This window comes from Volvox carteri (assembly GCF_000143455.1).
Source record: "Volvox carteri f. nagariensis unplaced genomic scaffold VOLCAscaffold_20, whole genome shotgun sequence".
In the NCBI taxonomy this organism is placed as follows: Eukaryota; Viridiplantae; Chlorophyta; class Chlorophyceae; order Chlamydomonadales; family Volvocaceae; genus Volvox; species Volvox carteri.
The window spans coordinates 615,157-635,098 of record NW_003307563.1 but is presented as its reverse complement, the minus strand read 5'-3'; the positions used below and the strand labels follow the sequence as shown (position 1 = coordinate 635,098).

The window sequence follows — 19,942 nt, the reverse complement described above, 5'->3', positions numbered from 1 at the left end:
GGGACGAGGAAAGGTCGATATGTGCTACATGGGCGCTGCAGTCCAGACGTGGGACAGGATAGGTTTGCGAGCGCGAGGTGTCTGCTTTGGGTGCGCTTGGGTTGTTGTGACAGGCGAGTGATGCAGGGTGGCTGTACAGGTGGATGTTCGGTGTCCTGGCGCATTGGCTGCGCAGCTGGGCCTTCCTGGCTGTCTATTGTGTACAACCACTGCTGCTGCTGCTGCTCGAGCTGTTAGTTTAGGTTGGCGACTTGTATTGGGCCATTGCAAGGAGTTTGTTTTCCGGCTTGTCATCAATTGCCGTCGCAGCCACTTTGCCATGGCCGCTGTTGCCCGGCCGCTGGGCGAGGCGGGGTGTTGCTGTGACAAGCGCCCGAGAACGTGGTCCTATTCTTGGGGCACTTTTATCCAACTAAACAGGAGAGGTTGCTTGTTTGAGCCCAAGTGTACCTGGCTGTCCCGGGTCCGTGGGCTATGTTGCCTGCGTCATGCTGCAGAATACACATGTTCGCTGGATTAGTTTTAGCAGCCCCTACCGATTGTCTTATGGGGGTTTAAATGGCTAGTTCCACAAACTTGGGGTCCAGACAGCCAGTGCCATGTTTGCCTTTATTTCTTTTGCGCGCTCTGGCCGGATGCACGTAAGCACGCGTTCCAGGACATGTATTGCCACATGCTGAGTAGCGTCCTTTTGGCATCTGGCTACAGTACAGTTCATTTGGTAGAAGTCAGTATGCGTGAAGCAATGGTTTGTGTTGCTGCTTTGCAGCGTCTTTGGGAAGTTTGATGTGTCAGTTTGGACGTACGTCCCCAACATTTCTGCTCCGCAGCCGTCTTTGTAGTGGTGGCGGATAAAGATAGAACAGTAACAAACGTTCCGTAGCAACATATTTGTCTTGTCGTCGGCTGGTCTGCGTGTTGCCATTACATGCTAGGATACGGTAAACACGGCTCTCTAAACTGCTACCTGCGCCTCGAATAGGCCTGGACCTCATATGCTAAGCAATTGGCATAGGAGGGGCCTTCACGCATGTGGGTTACGTTCCATGTAAGAAGCTGTGAAGCATAATTAGTAATAAAACAAGTTTTCGGTTATACGTCCTCGCAATAACAGCTAGGAAAATGTAGATATCTAGAAAGGATGAAATACGCATCCGGCACTCCTGAACGGCGACAGTGTCCAGGAAAAACATGGCCAGTGTCGCCATTCGCATTCTGCGAGTGGAAAACTGGTCGAGTGTGGAAGGTCATGCGGACTCGTCCTGCACGCCAAAAAATGGCAAACTTGTCTTAGATGTGCACAGCTGCGATTTATGGGGATTGGCAGCAAACTGAGTACAAATCAGGCGGAGTACAAATCTGCGTGTCAGTGAGCCTCGTTACATGCTTATGCCTCCACGCGGTCGCATGGCGTTAGTAACATCGCGTATATTAAAATCAGGTAGTATGAACGTATCCTCACAGTAATGCAGTCCAGCTAATCGACATGTGTTAAAAGGGGGTTGTAGAATTACACAAAAATTCACTGCTTGGTAGGTTGCATCTCGCAAAATTCATGGTCAAGGAATCACAAGCCTCCACAGGCTATTTTTTGTCAATGTCGGAGACGAGGTAACGTTGGGCGTTCGCCATAATCTAATCATGGTCTGTACGAAGTATGCTTGCTGAGTAAAAATGCAGATAGTACGATGAATACACATACACGCTAGCGTTGGCCTCCCACATCTCCTTGAAACCCATGCTACAGGCTAAAGCATCCGAACCGCAATTTCCTTAAGGATAAATTGCGCATTGGTTTACGCATTAACTAGTGAAGCTGTGAATGTGCGAGCCTCCTGGCCCTCCAACCGATCGCGGTTAAGACCCACAATACGCGTTTGTTTGAGTAAGAAATCAGTCCCCCTGCTTAGCCTCGCGTATCACGTTAACCTAATCGTATGCAGTCTATAAAAATAGCCGGCAATCAAGAACGGCCACGCCTTTGCGCACGGGTTGGGCGGCCTGCACCTTGGCTGGCACGCCTGCAGCCGATGTAGAGAAGTACAAAAACATCCGCATCCGCACTGTACACTATTATATATATATTGCCACGGAACTCCAAAATGCACTTTCCCGCCGGGGTCCACCGCCGTCCTTGCCCTACCACAAATTATAGTCCTAATCATCGGGGGTTTCCCGACCAGCACTTGTCAGCGCCTCCACGAACTCACTCTCGCCGGCACCCCCCTTTCCAATTTCAGCAATAGCAAGTATCGCTCTACGCCGAGCCCGTCTCTTCGCACCTAAGCGTCGTCCCCAACCCTTATCCTAGGCAAAATGAGCTCAGGACGCCCACATTGCCTCTTAGACCTGCATTGTCTCTTCGCCTTTTTTAGTAACGCCCTCACTCCTGCCTTCACCCTCGCCACCTGCTTTGCTGCTGCTGAGACGCCCCCGTTGCGCTAGCGGCTGGTCGGCCTCCCGCCGCGCTAGTGCGGCCCCCACGTGACGCAGACGACGTGCGCAGAGGGCTCTGTGTCGTCCGACGCACAGCCGTTGTGCTGCTGTTGCCGCTGCTTGTCGACGGCGATGCCGCTGGCCTGCCACCCGGGGACCCTGTGTGAGCGCTAGTGCTACTGGGCGTGGGCGTCCTCGCTGGGCTCGATGGCATTGGGTTAGGGCGTGGGGATGCGCTGCCTGCTTGCACTCGCGGCTGCATTTTGCGACTCGCAACGGTGCCAGTATTATTATGCGCACGACCCGCAATTCCGCTTCCAGTGGAACCCGGGACACTGTTTGCAGTGGTGCCAACCACTCGGCGAGCCACACGAGCAGGACTCGCAGACTGTCGGGCAGCGGCGGTCCCCGTGGTTGCAGCGGGGCCCGCCGCCGCCCTCACCGACTTGAATGTGGCTAGACTTTCCGGAGGTTCGGGTCCTGCGGCAGCTGACTGTTCCCGCTGCTCCTGTAGTAGCTCGCATCCTGGCGCTCCAGCTACCAGCAGATCTTCGTTTTCTGCCATGCCCACCAGCTCCTTCTTCAACGGCTTCTCCAGGACCGGTTCCGCAATCTCCTGTGACATGCCCACAGGGACCCACTCCCGAGTGTGGACGGTCGAGCCGACCTCCTGCGCTGGGACCACAGCGCTTGAGCAAAGCGACAGCAACGAACCTCCCGAATTCAGAGAGATCGGCACCGATGCCACCGCGGCACTGAGCGTGACAGACACCCCAGCACCCGTTCCCCGGCGCGCAGCAAGCACAGCTGCACTCCCCGTAGACAGCGCGATGGACTGCCAGTCGCCTGAAGGCCCGGCGCTCATGCTGTGTGAACCGGAGGGTATTAGCTCAATGGCATTCACGGATGGCAGCTCTGCGGATGCTGTAGCGCTGTCGGCGGTGGTGGTGACGGTAATTGCAGAAGGTTCGTAAGTCCCCGACGGGACTGACGCCATGCCTGCCTCAAAGCGGCGCACCGCTGCAGCCACCATGTCGCCCATGTGCCTCTTTTGACCCGGCGTAATTGCAACGGGCGACGTCAGAGCCGGCTGTGCTGCAGCGGCCACGTTGCTATCTGTAGATGCCGCCTGGGGGCCCGGGACCACTGCCACAGCATTAGCCGGAGCTGGGGTGTTGGCGTCCGACTGCTCAGGGACCGCCCGTGTGGTGCCGGTGGCGGCAGCAGCACTCATCGAGTAAGCGGTCTCAACTGAAGAGTGCGCAGAGAGCGTGTCCACCACAGCCGCCGCCTCGCGACTAATTTCCTCAAAGTCAAGGGACATTGTCACATCTGTCAGCCCGCCGTCCGACGTGAGCGCCGCTTTGGCCTTCACGGCCGCGGCCATGACCGAAACCGGGGCCTGTGAACTGCGATCCATCTCTGTCGGAAAATCGTACATCGGATTCGGAACAAGTACCGCCGTTGAGGTACCACCAGCACTGCGCAGGCGCGAATGGAGAGTCGACTCGAGGCCGGCAGCGCCGCCCTCTGAGGCGTCGCCGGCGGCAACCGCCAGCGGTGTGTAGGCAGTCTCATGGTGCAGCGTGGTCATGGCGTTCGTCGCCGCCGCAAAGCCGCCGCCGTCGCTGAAGCTGCTGCTAAGGTCGCCAACGACGGCCGCCGCCGCCGCCGCACCAAATGCTGTCCCCGTTGAGGAACCACCCAGCGAAGGGCCTGCCGGATCGTACACGGGATTATACCGCAGCGAAGTCTCGTGTGGTGCCGCCCGAACAGCCGGTGCGTGGTCGTGGCTGCCAGCCAGGGAGCTGCTGGTTTTCAACGTGCTTGCGCCACCGCCGCCACTGCCACTGCTTCCGCTATGCCCATCGTATTCCGCCGCGAGGTGCGGAGCGACAGCCAGCGTGCTGGGGCCGCCCGACAGTATGCCGTCATCGTCGTCGATGAGGTGTGATAGATCATACCCACCGCGTACTTCCGCGGCCGCTGAAGGTTCTGGCACCGTGCTGGTGGTGATAGTATGTGGCCCCGGCAGGACAGCGATGTCAGATGTGCCGCCCTGCGCCTCCAGGACACTACCGGAGGATCGGGTCGTCCCAGCGTCACTTGCCGCCACCACAGACGATACCCGGCATGGCAGAGAGGCTGAGTCTACCAGGAAGGCATTCGTGGTGCCGTGGACCCAGTTGGACGACGACTCTGGATGCACCCCGCTGCAGGCGACGCTCGCAGTGAACGACGTGGGCGTGCTCTCGCTGTCAAGCTCCTGGTAAGGCATCAGCGGCTGCGGCATGATCGGAAGGCCGGCAGAGGCGCCCGGAATTGAGGAGCTTGGCAGGTGCGTGTCTAGGCAAGTGCCTGAGGCGCCGCCAGTGAGGGCAGCGCCGTCGGCTGGCGGCAGCGGCGTCAAGAAGGGCTCTGACAGGTCGACGGACCTCGTGGCTTCTGCAGCCATCCCGGCTGCTTGCGCTCCCAGAAGAAGCGCTGCCGGTGGCCCGGCAGTTGATGGAGGCGGCCCCGTCACACGATGCACATGATCGAGGGCTGAGGTCAGGATATTGGCACGCTGCTGCATGACCTGTGACAGAAACAGATTCATCTTCTCGTGCCGCTCTTGAGATGACGGCTCCTGCAGTTGCCGCTGTGCGACTTCGCCCGCTGTGCACGGTAGACTCTGTGAAGATACCTGGCGTGAACGCTCAGACACTGTATGAAGATCTTCCGACTTGAGCACAGCCTGCTTCTGCGCCACAGGTTGCGGTGCTTTGGTTGCAGGGGCGGGCCGTTGGTTATGCACATTGGCAACCTCCGCAGCCGCTGTCTCGGCAGTGGCAGCAAACGTCCGGCTGAAAGCGCCGCTCATGCTCGCTTTGCCGGTTGAAGGCAGCTGGTGCTGCAGCGTGTCTTGGAGCTGCGTTGGGGCCGCTGTCGATGTAATTGCCTCGACACCTGCCGCTGTCGGTGCCGCCCCAGCTGATGTTGCTATACGAGAACCGCGCGGCGGCGTCAGGAAGCCACGCGGGGTCCCAAGTACGTGCGCAAAGTGCTCGTCCAGGACGGCGCTCAAGATGCGGTCTGCCCCACGCTGCTCCTCCAAGCTCTGAAACTCCATCCGCGAGTGCGCCTCCGCCAGCAGCGATGCAACGAGCGCAAGCGGTGTGGCCAACGCCGCAGACTGGGTAGGAGTTGGCAGCACCGGCACCGAACCACGAATGCCTGGTTGGTTTGGCGCGACAGGTACGCCGGCTGTTGAGCCCACAGGTGAATCCGGGGGCGGACTGGGGCCCTTGCTACGGATGTGATCTGCACCCTTGGCCAGCTGCGGCACAGCCGTCACCGCCGAGCTGAGCAGAGAGTTCACTGCATCCGGCGACTGCTCGACACGGGCATGCGGGCGCGCAAGGCGCGCCGCGGTGGCGGGAAACAGCGCCGCCAACTCGGGGTCGAGGGTAGGCGCCGTAGGCAATGCCGTCGGCATCGCAAACACGGAGACGGTTTCAGTATCAGCTGGCGTGTTTGGTGTTAGAGCTCTCACCGACGGTGTAGTCGCCCGGCGCTGAGGTGTCACCGCCTCGCTTCCCGAACGCTGTTGCGCGAGACGGTAGTTGAGCTGGCGCCGTGCTGAGCTGGTGGAGGTGTTGCTGACCAAGGGCGTCGTTGCGACTTCGGTTGCACCGCCCTCTGAGACGAGGTCCTCGTCCGCCAGCATAAGCCGGTCCACCAGGTCATTGGCCTTCTCCAAGAGGGCCTGCGTTCAAACAGGAAAAGTTTTCAAACAGGCATTCCAAAGCTGCAGCATGATGAGGAGGACACGTAGGCAGGGGCGCCATCCTTTCCTTTCCTAAACGGGCCACGCTGGCGTGCACCAGGGCAGGCGGTAGCCAAGCAAGAGGTCGTAACATGACGGGCCAGTAAAAATGCCACAGCTTGCTGACACATCAAGGCGTGTTAGGATAAAGCTTCAGGTCCCGTGCGTCGAGTTTGCTCTCCTGGACGATGCCTCACTATATGCCAGCACGACAACTAAAAACACAAACGCGCAAGCCCATCCTACACAATACACAAAATACTACCAGGACAGAACGCACACGGGTGCCCGCAAAAAAGCATGCCAAACCCCTGCTTAAGTACCCACCTGGAAATGTTCCAAGTGCTCGCGCAGCAGAGGGTTGGTCGGGGTCGTCGACGAGCTACCGTGAGAGGCGTCCGTGGGGCCCGACAGCCTGCTAGCTGCGTCCTCGGATGTGCGCACCACGGCACTGGGGCTGTCGCCAACGAAGGCCGAGCGATCCTGCAGGGGCCGCATTTGCTCTTGTTGCGCCGCCCCAGCACCAGACCCCAAAAAGCCTGCAGTGCTTGCTGCAGCAGCCGCAGCCGCCGCAAGTTCCCGTTCTCGCCGAGGAGAGAAAGTCTCCTCAACGGCGGCAGCAGCAGCCAGCGCCGATGCGCCTGACGCGCGGATGGTGAAAACGTTGAAGCCGCTTATGACGCGCCGTGCTGTGGTGACGGACACAGACTCTGACAAACTGGAGTCACGGCGCACGTCCTGAACCTCAGCAATATGTCCGGCAGCGAGCTCCGGAATTAGGTGGCGCTCAAAAGGGTTTCGATGAGGCACCACCGCCCCCTCGGCAGTGGCTTCTGTAGCGGCAGAGCCAGTGCGTGCGACCGCGTGCTGCACAGAAACCAACGCCGGCTCGTTGCCGGCCTCATCCGTACCGATGCGTGTCCTGAATGCGCGTAGGAACGACTCCAACTCGTCAAGGCTGGTTCCTGGAGGCGAAATCGCCATGACATCCACAGAGCGTGACGTCCGGATGCCTGGCGCTGACAGAATGGAATCCCTGGACGCCTCAGCCCGCAGCGCTGCCTGCCGTGCCAGAGGGCCCGGACTGTGTGTGCGCCGGCGTGAATGCGAGGGCGCCGCACCACCCTCCGAGGGCGAGACGAAGCTCGATAAGGGTCGGTCCTCCGTTGCAAGCGGGGCAGTTCCCGGCGCCGATGACATCTTAAGGCGTGAAGCGCCGCTGGGCACCGCCTGCACGTGCACCTGTGTCTCCGGATATTGCTGGGACGCTGGAGAGGCTGCTGGTGCTGCCGCCGGCGGACGTTCGGTAACGTTGACCGAAGCGCTCGGCCGCAGAGCCACGTCGCGCGGCACAGGCGTCGTGGAGGCGCTGCGTGAGATGTGCTGATGCTGCCGAGCCTGCGAAAGGTGTGGCAGGGCCACGGCTGAGCGCTCCTGCGCCATTTGGCGCACACGAGACATGTCCGCCTCAGAAGCGACCCGAGGGCTGCTTCGGTGCGCAAGGCCGCTACCGCTGCTGATTCGGTTAAACCCCCCTTCGTGCTCAGCCTCCAGCATCAAGTGATTTGCCGAGGTGGTGGCCGCAAAGCCCGGGACGCGGCTGGGCCTCTCGGGTCGCAGCTGTAGCTGCGACGGCGACTTCTCATCCGTAACCTCTTCAATCACAACGCTATTTCGTGGATAGACCCGGGTGCCACCGGCTGCGCCGCCACCCGGCTGTGTCAGTACGCCCACAACTTGCATCATTGGCTCCTTGAGCGCCGCCAGGAAATCCCCAATGGCCTGAACCTCCTGGACCGACTCTGCCGTGCCGCGGCGGGACTGAGGCTGCGACTGGAGCCGCGTTGGCGGCTGTGCGGCCGGCGCAGCAGGGTCGGGCCAGCGGGCAAGGTCAGTAGTAGGCTCCGGTCGCATCCCGCCTGAAAGATGCGGTTCCAGCTCCACATCATCATCGTTTGCGATGGTCACAGAGCGAGAAATCAACATAGCTGCGTGGCTCGGTCCTGCAGCCGCAGTGGTCGCTGCTGCTGCCATTTGTTGTGCCAGCTGCGGCGACACACCAGCCGGGCTAAGCGTCACCTCCAAGGTGTCGGGTAGCGCCCGTTCAGCAGTGGCCCCAGCACATGCGCTTGCCACAGCTACGTCTTGCCGCGGGGCAGGCGCGCGAGGAATCGGTGGCACCACGGGAAACCTTGACGGGAAACACAGCTCCTCAGCGGGCGTGGAGATGCCATTTGATTCGACAATCCTTTGGGAGACGCCATGGGCGTTTGAAGCACCTGTTACGGCAGGGCTGCGGTGTGCATCCGAATGACCGGGCTGCAGATGATCGCGGAGATGTTCAATTGACCTGCGAAACAGAGACCTGCAGGGAGGTTTTGAGGGAACAGGGACAACACCACTCGAGACCAGACATAACGCGTCACTTGCATTAGCATTATCGTTAACTAGCGTTCAACAGCTTTAGCTTTGACCCGGCCTAGGGTACGGTGTTCGGACTAGCAAAGTAACATCCACAAGAGTCCCTAGCTTCAAGGATGCACGTTGAAGTACGGTGCGCCATTAATGCGACACAAGCCATGCCAGCAACCTACCCCGCCACAACGGGGACGCGGACTCACTTGAAACCGGCGCTGTCCGCCAGGGGCTGCCGAAGCGGCGAGTCCCGGGGCACTGCTGTCGGGCTACTACTGACTGGCTCCAACCTCTTGCCCTGTTCGCCCGCATCCAGGGCTCCGCCGAACCTCGAAGGTGATGACCCGCGGCGATGGACTGGTGATAGGAGGGGCGTAGGTTCCGTGCTGGTGAAGTCGTAAATGCCTGCCATTTCGTCACTCTTATCCTGTCTCTGCGCATAAAACGGGTTGGGTTTATAAGGAAACGGCGATTCAGCATAAGATTATAGAGCAAAAAATTACAGGACAAAAGATTACAGGAATTTTTGAACGCCCTAAGTGTGACCGCTGGGATACTACCACGCGAGGGGCGACAACAGGGGCACATCGGTTGTCCAAACCAATGCAAGTATCAAGCTATGGCTAGGACGACGCAAAGGAATGAGCTAGAGTATGATCCTGCCGTCTCCTCCAACTGCTGGACGCCACTTATTTACGTCCGTCGTGGTGTAAAGCCAAAGATCCTGTCGCGCCATAGGCAGACTCGTGAAATCAACCGACACGGAGGGCAGAAGCCCATAACACGACCCCGCAGCCAAGAAGGCCAAGAAGACGCTCATCCTTATCCCGTTACTAAGTGCCGCACCTGTGGTAGCTGCGGCGCATACAAGTCCCGTAGCCGCATGCCCAGAAGGTCATCCGCAGCACTTCTGCCCAGCACTGCCTTGCCAAACATAAACGCCTCCAACTCTGCTCGCGTAATCCGAATCTCCTGCTGCTCCGAGCCCAAATTCGGCGAAGCAGAGCGCTCTGGGCTCATGCTGACATCCGTCGGTGCCGGTGGATGGTCCGCATCAGCCGAACTCCAAGCATACTCGCTACCGGAACCTGTGAGCTGGACGAGAGCCCTTTGCCCTGGGCCACCGGAGGCGGAGGGGTTCACTGGTGCTGCCCCGGCCCGCTGCACAACGGTAGAACCAATCATGTCCACAATCTCTACCAGCGCCGAGCGGACGCTCGCCATGACGTCTTCCTTGAAGCTTTCGAGGTCCGCTGCGGTGGCCAAATACTGGTGTTCCTCCTGGGGATGATAATCTGTAGCAGGGTCAGCCGCGGCCTGCTGCAGCTGCTGCGCCTGCTGGTCACGACGCAGCGTGGCCGGCGCCTCGCCAAGCTCTAACGGAAATGAGCAGGTCTCTTCGTGGCTGGTGGTGGCAGGCTCAGCTACCGCCCGACCAGCCTCCTGGCAAGAGTTGTCCAACTGCGGAAAAGGTTTATCCCCTGCAGCTGCTAGACCCTGCAAGACAGGCGCCAAGATACGAAAAGCAGCCTCCTGTTCCGGCTGGCCCTCGGCAGCGCGCTGCATGGATTGCAGCAGAAGCTGCGCGGCTTGTGTCAACAACCGCTCTGTCTCCTCACTTGGGCCCGAAGCAGCTGCGTTCTCGCCAATAGGCGTTTGCTCGAATCCCTCGAACGTGGCAGAAAACAGCTCACGGCGCGCACGGTTCTCGTCCAGCATCCCCGTCGCCTCCCTCCCATCCTGGTCCTCCCCGCTGGTCGAAGCCGCGAGAGAGGTCTCAGCCGTCTGCGGAAACGGTTGATCGCCCTTGGTGGGTCCACACCCAGGTGCGGTGCGCTGGCCGCTGAGCACATCGCGTGCCAGGCGGACAGCCGTAAAGCTGCCATTAGCGTCACTGAACGACTGAGACGACGTTTGCTGTGGCAAGGCCTCCACGCTTGCGCCTGAGACAGCGTCAGTGCGGCTTACAGCCGTCATTTGCGCCATGCTGAGGCTGCAACTTGCGGTTCCCACAGTTGGCAGGTTCGGTGAGGGGCTATAAGAAGGCCTCGGAGAATTGAACCGGTCGCGTGCCGTTAACGCCGGAACCTCCGGGTCGGCCCCGCCTGTTGACGCCCCTGTGGTCACATGGGGGGACGGCTGGGGGTTGGCGGCTTCGGCGGTCACTGCCTTCGTGTGCGACTCGGCCAAAACGCTGGCGACTCCGGCTGGAATGTTTGCAAACTGCTGCTGCAGCTGCTGCGCCGTGGACTGACGACTAGCATCGAGCGATGCCAACTCCGAATCATTAGACTCGGGAGAGCAGATCCGCGCTGCGTCTGCCATGTCAGACTCCCAGCCGTCCTCACACATCTCATCCTTCTCCAGTACCTCCTCATCCTCAATGGCAGCCTCGGCGCCTACCATCGCAACCGGCTTTGAGATTGTCGTGCCATCGTACATACTTGCAGCGCGGGGATCCACGGCCAAAGCAGCGGGATCAGTGTGAACAGTGCCGCTAGTTGAGGTGGGCTGCGAGCAAGTCGCTACTCCACGAACAGCAGGTGCCGAAGGTGTGGCGAAGGTCGGCAGGCGCGTGCCGTTGGACGCCTCAGCGGCTGGCTGAGCCTGAACTTGCTGTTGCAGCAGCAAAGGATATCCACCCTGCAATGCCCCCGCCGGGGCGCACGAAGACCGCGGTGCCTGTTGTGAAATGCCCGCCATGCCTTTCAGGATAGGGCGCAGCTGCTCGTCCAGATCACCGCACGGGAGATATGGCGTGCTGCGCGGCAGAACGGGTCCCAAAGCGCTGTCCGCAGGTAAATCCATAGCACCCCCAAAGGTCTGTGGCACACCAGGGAGGTTGGAATGTGCGCTATTTTGGCCTCCGGCGCCGCTAGCGTCATCCACGGATGACACGACACCAGCAGTGGTCACAGGCGCGGAGCGCTGTGTGCTGCTTGCGTTGGGCCTCATAACCGGGTCCATGCCAGGGAGTAGGCTGGCCATAGCGCCGGCTCCGAGATCGGCGACCTGCTGAATAAGGCGGCGGGGTGAGACAGGTGCCTTAGTTGTTGTAACGACGGTGTCCTGCGAGGCAGGCTGCGACGACTGACACTGCGCTTGTTCCGATGGCGCAGCAGCCGAGTTGATCAAGCCCGAAGGGACAGAACGAGATTGGCCGATGCCGCACGGGGTGTGGACAGCCTGGAGGTTTTGGCAACTGCTTGGCTGCAACAGTGCTGAGGGTGAGGGCGGCGTTTCCTGAGCCTCAGGGGCTGCAAATATCTGCTGCTGCCGCTCTTCATGCGCCACCTCAGAATGCTGCCCATCCGCGCGCACCTCGTCGACCAGTAGTCCCAGGCGTTCCAAGTTCCAGGCTTCTTCCCGTTGCGCGTTCCGTGCGAGTGCCTCTGCAGCCGCTACGGCCTCTGAAACCAACGCCTGCATGCGCTCCCGCTCAGCGTCCGTCAACGACTGATGGTCCTCACTGCCTGCCTCCGAAGCCGCCGTCGTCACCACATCGCCCGATACTGACTCAGCCACCGCCTCCAGCACCGCCGCGGCGCCTAGCGCTACGGCCGTCTGCCGGCGGCTGGCCAGCGAATCAAGCGCCGTAGGGAAGAATAAGCATCCGCCACTCGAAGGCGAGTACATCAGGTGCAGGTGTCGAGCCAGATGTGAGGGGCCCCCATCGAAGTCGCGCAAACCGTCCATTATGAAGCCGATGGCCTGCTCGAAGGGTACACCTTCGAGCACGTCTGCAGCAGGCGGCGATGTTGGTGACAGGCCTACCTGCAGGCTGCTGATACCCGCCGATGCGCGCTCTGCCTGCTGAAGAACCTCTTGGATGCGGGCATGCAGCGGCGAAATCGGCTTGATGGCCTCTGCTGGCACAGGCAACTTGACAGGCGACATCTCACTGGTGGCCACTGCTACTGCAGGAACAGCAACTTCTCTCGCGCTGACGGCGTGCTCCCGGGCGGCCTGCAATGCAAGCTGCCCCTGCTTTTGCGGCTTCTCTAGGCCAGTAATATCTGCTGCTGTCACTGGAGCCGCCGTCAGCTCGTCCATGGACGCCTTGATTTTGTTTTCGTCATTCTGCGTCGCGAAGTTTCCGGGTGCCAGCAGCGCCAATAGCGCCGCCACTAGCTCCTCTTGCGCACGGAGCTCCACATCAGCAGTTGCCGCCCTGGCAGCAGAACATGCATCTGGGGCCGTGTCGGCGCTAGGGAAAGGAGGCTGCGATAGAAGCTCTAACGCGCGGGCAATGTGCAACTTCGCAGCCTCCGCCACAGTTACTGGTGTGACTGTCCCGCCGGGAACGTTTGCAACGCCAATACCGCCAATCATTAAGTCATGGTCATCGGTGGGTGTCAGTCGCATGGTTCCACCGCCTGAGACGGCACGCAGGGCACGCCGCAGGTGCTTAGCAGTAGGCTCTGAGTCAATCTGCACCGGCCGGGGCGGCAGGCCTGCGTTGTGGGTCTGGCGCTTCGGTTGAGGCGACTGTACGGCAACACCGTTGCCCACCCCGCCGGTAGAAGCTGACTTGGTGGGCAGCGAAACGGCCGGCCCCTCAACAGCATGACCAGTGGCGTTCGGTAAATCAACAAGCGATCCATTGCCCGCCTGCGACACCGATGGGCCGATAGATGTGCCGAAGCTGTACCGCAGCGTAGTCGCGCCGCCACTGCTGCCACCTGTGCTGTCGTGCCGCGGCAGAGGATCCACCAAGTAAGCTCCACTGGCCGTGCTGCTGCCATCCGAAATCCACCTTCGCCGGCGAGAATGAAGCGTCATAAGCTGCAATGCCTGGACGAGTTCCAGTAGCGCGGTTGCTGTAGTGGGGTCAGCGGCTTCAAGGTATGCCAGCATTCCACCCGCAGATCCCACGCGGCCTGCTGTGACCGCTTCCTGGTTGGGCGCCGCCATAATGCCGCCCTCCGAAGCGATAGGCAGATTGCGCAATGGGAAGTCTGCCGATGTGTCCTCAGACTTTTGGTGATTTGGTTGTTTCAAGTGTGTGATGGTGGCGCCAGCAGAGACGATGGCGGGCCCAACAGTGACAGAGGTGCCCAGCCCAGCCACAGAGTCAGATTCGAGGCTGGGAGGGGCGCCAGTATGGGCCGTACCGTCGGACATGTAGCGAAGGGTGGACGCAACATCTTGTTCCGCAGACGGGTCCAGCACAACCAGGTTAGCCTGCGCGCCCCCCCCAGTGGTGCTCGGGGATATGCTCCATGTCGAAGTAGTCGACGGCTGCGCAGCAAGGAAGATAGCTCTACCTCAGATCTCGCACGGTCAAGAGCCAGGTATAGGACTTCCACAATTTCACTTGCCAGGGCAACACAGAATGTGCATCAATCGTTAATGCACTGCTTTCACGATCACGTAGACGCACTCAGTGATGAGGGTGAACGGGGTGGGTTGGGATGCAATAGGCCATAGATGCCAACGAAAAAATTGGCAACGTGTCGTACATGTGTCCTAGGACGACGCATGGTTGGAAATGTACATACAACCCTTGCTTTCGTAGGATTCGTTCTAAAGCTAATGTTGCCAAAACTGGTCACGCTTTTCCAACCCGCAATTGAAGCCCTGTTAGTTCTCACCTGCAACCACCGACCACCGCTTCCGATAATGTCACCCACGGTCTCAGTCAGCGTTGCGCCGTCCGATTTCTGTACGAGCACCGTGTCGATTTCCACCAGCTGACCGTCGGGCATTTTAAGCACGCGAACTTCCTTCCCGGTCACGGCGTCAATAACGGTCGGTGCCTGTGCCGTCGCGTTCCGACAACCGCCCGGCATGCCAAGCACGCTCTGGAACTGCTCACCAAGCGCACCGTTATTTATTCCTGTCGTTCCCGCGTTCACGGAAACCTTGACAAGTGCAGATATGTCATTGGGTGGCGTATCGGTCTGCAGTGGGAGCCCTGCAGCCCCAAGGCTGCGCTTTGAGCCCGTGCCAAGCGTGCAGTCCTCGCCGGCCGCACGCCCTGCAGATGCCTGTAGATCCGATAAGTCAGTCTGGACGCAACCCGATGTCAGCTGTGCGATGGGGCGCTCCGTGCCTTCCGTCTGATCGCCCTCATCGCGGACGCGCAGATTCCTTAACGACTGGTATAGTCGCCCAAGCGCCAGGCCAGTCTCAACGGTGTCCGCTGAGCTGCGGCGCGATGAGGGTGCACGCACCCGGGGGCTCTCCGCCTTAGTGCTGTTAGCGGCGACTGGAACAGCAGGAACCGCTGCTGCCGTTGCCGGCGCCTCCGCCTGATGCTCCTTCACGGGGCATGACAACGGTGCTGCCGTTACGGCAGCCACCCTGCGCGATGGGCTGCTGTCCGGGCCTTTCGTAGCCACCGTGTCGTTACGCAGCACTTGCATGAGACGGCTAAGCTCGGCCTTCGTGGCGTCCGATACATCCGGCGGCAAAACCTCGCCGTCACCTGCGGCGGTGAGAACCCGCAATAGACGTGCAAGGTCCGCTTGAACATCCTGCTGTTGTTCGTGCCAATTAATTGAGTTAACGCCGGTGCTCTTTGAGCGCGGGCTCCGTGCTTGAGCGGGAGAGGTCTCGCGCGGGGCTGTAGCTGCGGAGCCTTGAGAACGGGTTGACGACCGACTAGGTGCCGGCGGTGCACGACGCCCCTTGCTGCCATGAGCCGCTGATGGCGATCCCGTGCCCTGCTGCTGCTGTGGAGCATGCGAAAGCTGATTTGCCGCGCTGGCGGCTGTGAAGGCGTCTGTGAAGGGGTTAAAGTTAATTGCATGGAGGTAGGCGTTGCGATGCGGCGCGCCTCCAGCAGCTGCCATGACGGCTGTGGTGGCCATGGCGGCCGCTGAGGCTGCCAGGACGGCTGCAGACGGATGTGTCACGCTTCCACCGGCGCCGCTGACGACCCTGGCCGGGCTGCGCCTTTCGGAACCAGGCGTGGCTGCGCCGTCTGGAATAAGATGCAGGCCGATTGAATCCAGGGACTCCGGAGTAAGATTACGGCCAATAAGCAAGTTCCACAGCTGGGCCATATCCGCGAAGTTACGCTGCTGCAGCTCCTCGGAACCACGGTCAGATACGGTGGATGCAGATGCCGACCACTCGCGTTCCATGGGCGCCGCCATCGGGTGCTCTCCAAGGAGGCTGCTGTTGCTGCCGCCGTCGACTGACTGTGAAAATTGCGAGCCCTTCACCTCCAAGCACGTGTGATGGGAGGGAAGGTCACGCGCGGAACGCAACAGCTGCTGGTGATGCAGCTGCTGAGACAGAGGATTCTTAGACGACCGAGGCCGGCCAGACGCGCTGTCCTTGCGGCTGCCTTTGTGCGTGCTGCTGGATATGCTGCCATCCCGGGAACTGCCGTCCCGCTGATTTTCGCCGCCGCCGGAAGATGACATGGCACGCATGACCTGTAGCATCTCGGAGTAGCTAAACGACTGCAACGAGTCGCCCGAATGCGAGGGCTGAGGGCTGAGCGCGCTTGTAACTGCGTGAGCTGGGGCACCAGCCCAAGGAGGCCTGGACAGGACAGACAGCATGACGCGCAATTCATTGGGAGTCAGGCGGCCAGCTGTCGCCATCGCGGATGCCTTGCTCTTCTGGCCCCCACGGCTAGGCCTCGCAAGGGCACCGGATTCTGGGGATGATGAGTTTTCCTTAGTTCGTTGCCCATCCGTGCTGCCGGCCTTCGGCTGCCTCGGGCTCAAGCTCGACTTAGCGGCCAGGCGCTGCCTGCTACTAGCTGCTGCATGCACATCTACTTCAACTGAGGCGGAACTCGCCGTCTTCCGGGCGGCACCCTTGTCCTCGACGATGTCGGTGTTTTTAGGCACTTCTGAAGGTGATGGTGGCATCGGCTTGCCCGGCGATTGCCCCTCAGATAGACGCAACGACGGCGAGGAGTAACTGGGAGCGAGGTCTTTCGGTATATGCGGTGCTGCAGCCCGCGCGGCCTCGGAATCACCGAATTCGAGGCGTCGTGCTGCTGGAGGGACCACGGCAGCGGCGGTAAGCGCAACTTGAATGTTGGCAGCACCTGCCGACAGGCGACCGGCACCATCCTCCGCAAGCTGGGTTTTGCCGGCGACTTGTAAGCCCCCGGAAATCTTCTTCTGTGACACACAACGTTTCGGTTCACCCGCAGATTCTTTGCGGACATGGTCAATGCCGTTGTGATCGGCTTCTTCTTCATCGTCGGACGAAATGGTCAAACGAATCTCCCGTGAACGTGATGATACCCCTTTCGGGCAGTCAGCTCTGCCTAACGACTTCACGTCGCCCCTTACGGCAACCTGCATAACTGTCGCAGCAGCACGTGCGGAAGCCTTGATACCAGCAGCTACAGTATCCAGGTCTATTTCTGTGCCCGTCAACGTTGTAGCATATTCACTGACAATATCGTCGGCTATGCCCACAGAAGATAGCGAGGGCTGCTGCTCAAGCCACGTTGTAATCCGCTGCGAACTGCTTACGTGGGCAGGGTGCGCAACCGCCACGGCTTGCCGCGCAACAGCTCCGGCGGCAGCCGAGAAGCCCGCCTCCCCATCGGCGCTAGCCATAGAAGGTGCACGCTGAAGTTCTGGTGAACTAAGCTGAGGCGCAGTTCTAGAACGATCCGGCGAAGTCAGGTGAGCTGGAAAAATGGTAGTTAACGGCAAAGGCCGCAAGCTGGAAGCCGCAGCAGCCGAGACCTCCGCCGTTGCGGCGGCAGCTGCCTGGCGCATGCGTGGAGAGATGCCATCGCTGACGACACTACTGCCACCCTTTGTTCCAAAAGTAAAAGCGTTGACCTCGGAGGTTTGAGAATCTGCTGGCTGTAGTCGTGTGCGACCTGAACATGGAGCAAGTGATGGGCGTCCGGCAGGCGCAGAGCCAGAGGCGTCGCTTCCAGCGCCCTTGCCCACTATAATCTTTGCTGCTGGGGACTTCCGGCCATTCACCACGATGCCGTCAGATGACTGTAGGTTACCTCCCGATGGAAAGACAGACGCTGAGCCCGACGATGACAGCGACTTGAAGCGCGCTAGGAGCCTTGCCGCCTGACCCACATCAGAGTCAACCTGCTTGTCCTCCGGCACGGTAGCATTGTCCTCCTCCCCACTGCTGCTATCCAGTAAGCGCTGTCGTGCAACGACCCGCTGCACCGTCGCACTGAGCTTGGACGATCCCAGCGTATGCTTGGAGGACGTGACGCTCTCTGGATGGCTGACCTCGCTTGCCACAGACTCGTTGCCAGAGGCACGGCGCAGTCGTGAGCCACGGTGTTGTTGACGGGATGCAGTGGCATTAAGGCTCTCGAACGCAGCAGCCGCAGCGGCTGTGAAGCCCCCACTACCGCCGATAGGAACACTTCCCGTTGGAGCGCGGCCGGCGCTGCTTGTCACTCGATTTGATGAAGCGTGGTTCGAGTCAGTAACGGCTGCAGCGGCTGCACTAAGACCTGAGCTGCTGGCAGTGTGTAGGCGAGACGATCGCGAGCCATGGGCTTCACTGCTTCGCGGGGCTTGAGGCTTAAATTCCGAGGATGCCTGGAACGATGTCAGAGCCGTGCCTGTTTCGTCATCTTCGCTGCTCGAGTTATTGAGGGTGCGTGCCGCTGCAGCCTTGGTAGTTGACGACCTCTGCAGGCTAACACTGGTGTGGGTTTGGCGTGGGTCTCCGACGGTGGGGGCTTGTCGTCGGGAGGTCTTAGAAGCGACTGAGCTTGGCCCTGATCGTTGCGCTGCATCAGCGCCTGGGATTGGCGTCCCAGACATTAAAGCACTATTTTGCAGCATTTGCAGCACAGCGGACGCCCAGTCGGCCTGACGGCTGCTGCGTGAGGTAGGCCCGGCAGGCGGCGTTGTTGGCCTTAGGTCACCAAGGTCCTCAGGACGTAGACCCCCTCCGTGCTTCATCCTGCTACCAGTTGACATGAGAGGGCGCCGCTGCAAAACCTGTTGCCGTGCTACGCTTTCATCACCAGAGCTGTCCAGCATACGGCGAGATGACTTATGCGAAGCTGTTTGTTGCGGAGACTCTTCATCTGTCTCAACGTCTTGAAATGCTTGGCGGGCAAGGGCTGAAGCCATTCCTGCTCTCCGATGTGCTTACTGGTAGAAAAGGACCAACCGCCTGCACAACCCTTCCTGCAAAGAAAGATGTAGCAATTTTAGTTGTTGTGCATGCAGAATGCTCCATGGCCTCCGAAAGACCGGATCCCTGAAACAGCGACAGCCTACGTGTAGGCAAGAACTTCAAAGTTTCCCCAGGGTTCCAAGAGCCATCGTCCTTACCTTCCTTTGCATGAGAAAAGGACTTGAAGCAAGCACTTGTGCGCTCTCCTTACGATTCCGCTTGTATAACCGTCATAAATTGAAGACTGACAGTGTCTACGATATAACTTTGGTTTCAAATGTTTCAGGATTGTGGAGCTTTTTTATATAGTTGATTATGTAAGGAAACCGAAGCAGTGCACACTTGATTGGGCACTTCTTCCTGTTGCGAGCGGTGTAGCACACCACCTTCCGTACGCCTCATCAGGTTTCGGCTCTCCTGGTTTTGCCTCGTTACTAAGGAAATAAATTGTGTAAAAACCACCACGGCAGTTGCGACGCTATCAATTCGCCAAGGTTAGGCCCAGGACTCACAAGTTTGACCTGGGATTCGGACCCGTCATGGCCTTGGAATCCATGACAGGACACACAAATGCCACATAATGAAGTGAAGAAGCTTTAAGTCGCCCGTGCCTGAAGACTCAAACTCTATTCACTCCATGAAAGTAAGATTTTGAATTTCAGGGACGCCTCACGCCTACAATGTGCTACAAAGCAGAGCATCGTTGCCGCAGAGCACTTCATTAGAGCAGCCCAGCCAAATTGTGGTCAAGCTCACAAGTGATGGTTTAGGATGTTTCAGGCCAAGGCCGTGTCCGTCTTGCTGTAAGACGTGAAGGGTTAATGCTGGGGCAAAGCTCGTGTTCCAAGATGGCTGACAGGCATAAGGGAACCTCGAGCCACTGAGTGCTTGAGAGCAGGCGGTCATGCAGGTTCCCAGTGTGCTTTTCCACTAAATTTATTTGTGTACCAAACCAAACCGCTAGTGCATTGATATGTGGTCTTTGTTCCGTTGTTGGTCTGTTTCCGGTATTCTGCATCATGGCAGTATGACAGTATGCATCCTTTCCCTTCCAATGCCGTGAATGCATAGCTACGCCCCTTTCAGCCCTTATCCTAGCCTCCTTCGGTCAAGTTGGTCGAGTTCCCCAGGCCATTCGAAAGATGTTAGGCCGATGACATGGAGATAAAGGAAAGTTCACGTGGCGGC

At 59.6% G+C, this 19,942-nt stretch overlaps 1 protein-coding gene across 1 annotated transcript; it reads right to left on the bottom strand.

Moving 5' to 3' along the window:
* Nucleotides 1-238: 238 nt before the first annotated feature.
* VOLCADRAFT_91219 (uncharacterized protein) lies at nucleotides 239-18,988 on the bottom strand (the record flags this gene model as incomplete). Its single annotated transcript, XM_002950687.1, has 7 exons — nucleotides 239-340; nucleotides 2,879-6,184; nucleotides 6,572-8,609; nucleotides 8,866-9,092; nucleotides 9,506-13,843; nucleotides 14,254-18,451; nucleotides 18,966-18,988. 7 exons carry the CDS (start codon nucleotides 18,986-18,988, stop codon nucleotides 239-241), a joined length of 14,232 nt encoding a protein of 4,743 aa, XP_002950733.1.
* Between the last annotated feature and the right edge of the window lie 954 nt (nucleotides 18,989-19,942).